Source organism: Limulus polyphemus, unplaced genomic scaffold, assembly GCF_000517525.1.
Source record: "Limulus polyphemus unplaced genomic scaffold, Limulus_polyphemus-2.1.2 Scaffold5960, whole genome shotgun sequence".
NCBI classification, from domain to species: Eukaryota; Metazoa; Arthropoda; class Merostomata; order Xiphosura; family Limulidae; genus Limulus; species Limulus polyphemus.
This window is the reverse complement of record NW_013671570.1, coordinates 22,857-25,378: the sequence shown is the minus strand read 5'-3', so window position 1 is coordinate 25,378 and position 2,522 is coordinate 22,857. Positions and strand designations below refer to the sequence as shown.

Genomic DNA, 2,522 nt, shown 5'->3' with positions numbered 1-2,522 from the left:
GTGTACTGACATCCTCACAATAATTCTGTAAGTGTACTGACATCCTCACAATAACCCTGTGAGTGTACTGACACCTCACAATAACCCTGTGTGTGTACTGACATCCTCATAATAACTCTGTGAGTATACTGACATCCTCACAATAACCCTGTGAGTGTACTGACATCCTCACAATAACCCTGTGAGTGTACTGACATCCTCACAATAACCCTGTGAGTGTACTGACATCCTCACAATAACTTCGTGAGTATACTGACATCCTCACAATAACTCTGTGAGTGTACTGACATCTCATAATAACTAAGGTGCTTCTTATTACCTTTAATGTAAAAGTTGCCTTGATTTATAGACCAAGAATGGACTACTTGGTAAGTTTTGAGCTACCTGATGTCATCCTCTTTGTAGAAACAAGTTGACTTGTAATTTTTATAAAAATCAAACACTTTGTAAGAATTGAGTGTAAAGCTATCACACATTAAGAATTTAGTTGACTGGTGGTTAACTAATGGTTAAAACTGCAAAGTCATTTCTTATCATGAGGTAATTTTTGGTTGAAACTAATAAACTCAAATGTTATCCAGTCAACTTGATTTTTATCTTGTGGTCAAAAACTATCCATTATCTGGATTTTTTATTATATATTATGGACTTGTGGTCAAAACCACCAATCAACTTTTTCCATGTGAAAAACTTTATAGTAAGAAATAAGTGTATTAGTTTTGACCATAAGTTTACCACATTATTAATGTCAAGTTTATTAGTTTTGACCACAGGTTTACCACATTATTATTGCCAAGTTTATTATTTTTGATTTTGTATCATAAGTTTACCACATTATTAATGTCAAGTTTATTAGTTTTGACCACAGGTTTACCACATTATTAATGTCAAGTTTATTATTTTTGATCATAAGTTTACCACATTATTAATGTCAAGTTTATTAGTTTTTGACCACAGGTTTACCACATTATTATTACAAGTTTATTATTTTTGACCATAAGTTTACCACATTATTAATGTCAAGTTTATTATTTTTGATCATAAGTTTACCACATTATTAATGTCAAGTTTATTAGTTTTGACCACAGGTTTACCACATTATTATTGCCAAGTTTATTATTTTTGACCACAGGTTTACCACATTATTAATGTCAAGTTTATTATTTTTGACCACAGGTTTACCACATTATTAATGTCAAGTTTATTAGTTTTGACCACAGGTTTACCACATTTTCACTTTAAATTTACTATGTCTTAAGAGTAAATATGACTTCATAAGTTTGACCTTAAAGTTTACTACACGGTAACAATAGACATAACTGGTAGAAAAGATTTGGTATTTTCTTGTAATAATAAAGAAATTAATTTTACTCATTAAAGGCACAAAAATGAAGAAAATAAAAAATTTTGAATTATTGCTTTTGTATTTCAGGAGAAACCACTACAAATAATGATGAAGATCTTTCTGCAGAAACTCTTGCAAAGTATGGGCTTTGTAATAATAAATTATGAATACGTTGGCTATCTAGATTTTTAAATATATTTTATATCACTGATACAGAGTTGATACTTTTTCTTAGAATTAGATGAATATAAAGATGTTTAGAGAAAACATACTTCAATATTGTATTCTTGATTAAAATTTGTTTATTTTTTCATCAGAGATATAGGAGATGTTTTACAAGCTATGTATGAAGATGAAGAGCCTCCACCAGTGATCTTGGTAGGACATAGGTGTGGATATTATTTTTTTCATGACATATCTTTCAACACAAAATCAAAGAACCAGTTTGTAGCAAATTCAAAACTAAATGCTATATAAAATGCTACATATTGACATTTTTACCTCACTTTTGTTAATATCTTGCTAGATATTGACATTTACCTTACATTCATGGGAAAATCTTACTGTATATTGACATTTTTTACCTTACATTCATATGAGAATCTTGCTGTATATTGACATTTTTTACCTTACATTCATGTAAAAATCTTGCTGTTTATTGACATTTTCTCCTTCACTTTGATGTGAAAATCTTGCTGTATATTGACATTTTCTCCTTCACTTTGATGTGAAAAATCTTGCTGTTTATTGACCTTTTCTCCTTCACTTTGATGTGAAAAATCTTGCTGTTTATTGACTTTTCTCCTTCACTTTGAAGTGAAAATCTTGCTGTTTATTGACATTTTCTCCTTCACTTTTATGTGAAAAATCTTGCTGTTTATTGACCTTTTCTCCTTCACTTTGATGTGAAAAATCTTGCTGTTTATTGACTTTTCTCCTTCACTTTGAAGTGAAAATCTTGCTGTTTATTGACATTTTCTCCTTCACTTTTATGTGAAAATCTTGCTGTATATTGACATTTTCTCCTTCACTTTGATGTGAAAAATCTTGCTGTTTATTGACCTTTTCTCCTTCACTTTGATGTGAAAAATCTTGTTGTTTATTGACTTTTCTCCTTCACTTTGATGTGAAAAATCTTGCTGTTTATTGACCTTTTCTCCTTCACTTTGATGTGAAA

General features: G+C 29.9%; 1 protein-coding gene across 2 annotated transcripts in view; it reads left to right on the top strand.

Moving 5' to 3' along the window:
- LOC106473190 (protein phosphatase methylesterase 1-like) overlaps window positions 1-2,522 on the top strand; it is a 31,764-nt gene that overhangs the window by 6,762 nt on the left and 22,480 nt on the right. For both annotated transcript variants that reach the window (XM_022401678.1, XM_022401677.1), the window contains exons 5-6: window positions 1,433-1,484; window positions 1,663-1,734. In XM_022401678.1, the coding sequence (XP_022257386.1) occupies window positions 1,433-1,484; window positions 1,663-1,734 (124 nt within the window). The remainder of the gene's footprint in view (window positions 1-1,432; window positions 1,485-1,662; window positions 1,735-2,522) is intronic.